Source organism: Cariama cristata, unplaced genomic scaffold (assembly GCF_000690535.1).
Source record: "Cariama cristata isolate BGI_N322 unplaced genomic scaffold, ASM69053v1 scaffold33621, whole genome shotgun sequence".
Taxonomy (NCBI): Eukaryota; Metazoa; Chordata; class Aves; order Cariamiformes; family Cariamidae; genus Cariama; species Cariama cristata.
Genome location: NW_009599218.1, coordinates 1 through 610, shown reverse-complemented (window position 1 = coordinate 610; position 610 = coordinate 1). Strand labels below are relative to the sequence as shown.

General features: G+C 59.0%; 1 protein-coding gene across 1 annotated transcript; it reads left to right on the top strand.

Annotated features, from left to right (window-relative positions):
• Nucleotides 1-67: 67 nt before the first annotated feature.
• ARPC4 (actin related protein 2/3 complex, subunit 4, 20kDa) lies at nucleotides 68-490 on the top strand (the record flags this gene model as incomplete). Its single annotated transcript, XM_009709612.1, has 2 exons — nucleotides 68-175; nucleotides 320-490. Coding segments are annotated over exons 1-2 (231 nt in total), but the record flags the coding sequence as incomplete, so codon positions are not given.
• Between the last annotated feature and the right edge of the window lie 120 nt (nucleotides 491-610).

Here is a 610-nt window from a genome sequence, read left to right as displayed (position 1 = left end):
TGAGGTGGGAGGAACGGGCAGCGGGCCGGCAGCTCACGCCTGGCGCGAGGGAAGCCTCACTTCCCTTTCCTCTCCCCAGGCTGACGAGATCGAGAAGATCTTGTGCCACAAATTCATGCGCTTCATGATGATGAGGGCTGAGAACTTCTTCATCCTGCGCAGGAAGCCTGTGGAGGTGAGGTGGCAGGGAGGGGACAGAACAGCTCTCGGCTCTGCTGCGGGCACCTGGGGCGGGGCATCTCCAGTGTGGAAGTGGGATGCGAGGTCACGTCGTCAGTGGCCTGGGTGCTCATCCCCAGGGCGCTTCGCTCTTCCCCAGGGCTACGACATCAGCTTCTTGATCACAAACTTCCACACAGAGCAGATGTACAAGCACAAGCTCGTGGACTTTGTCATCCATTTCATGGAGGAGATCGACAAGGAGATCAGCGAGATGAAGCTCTCTGTCAATGCCAGGGCCCGCATCGTGGCAGAGGAGTTCCTTAAGAACGTGAGGCTCTGAAATGGGAGGAGGCAGGTCCCTTCTTTTGGGAGCAGGGTCTGGGGCTCAAAGCCAGCATGGCCTTTGTGCCCAGAGCCCCCCAATCCCACCTGCAGGGAAGGAGATGAC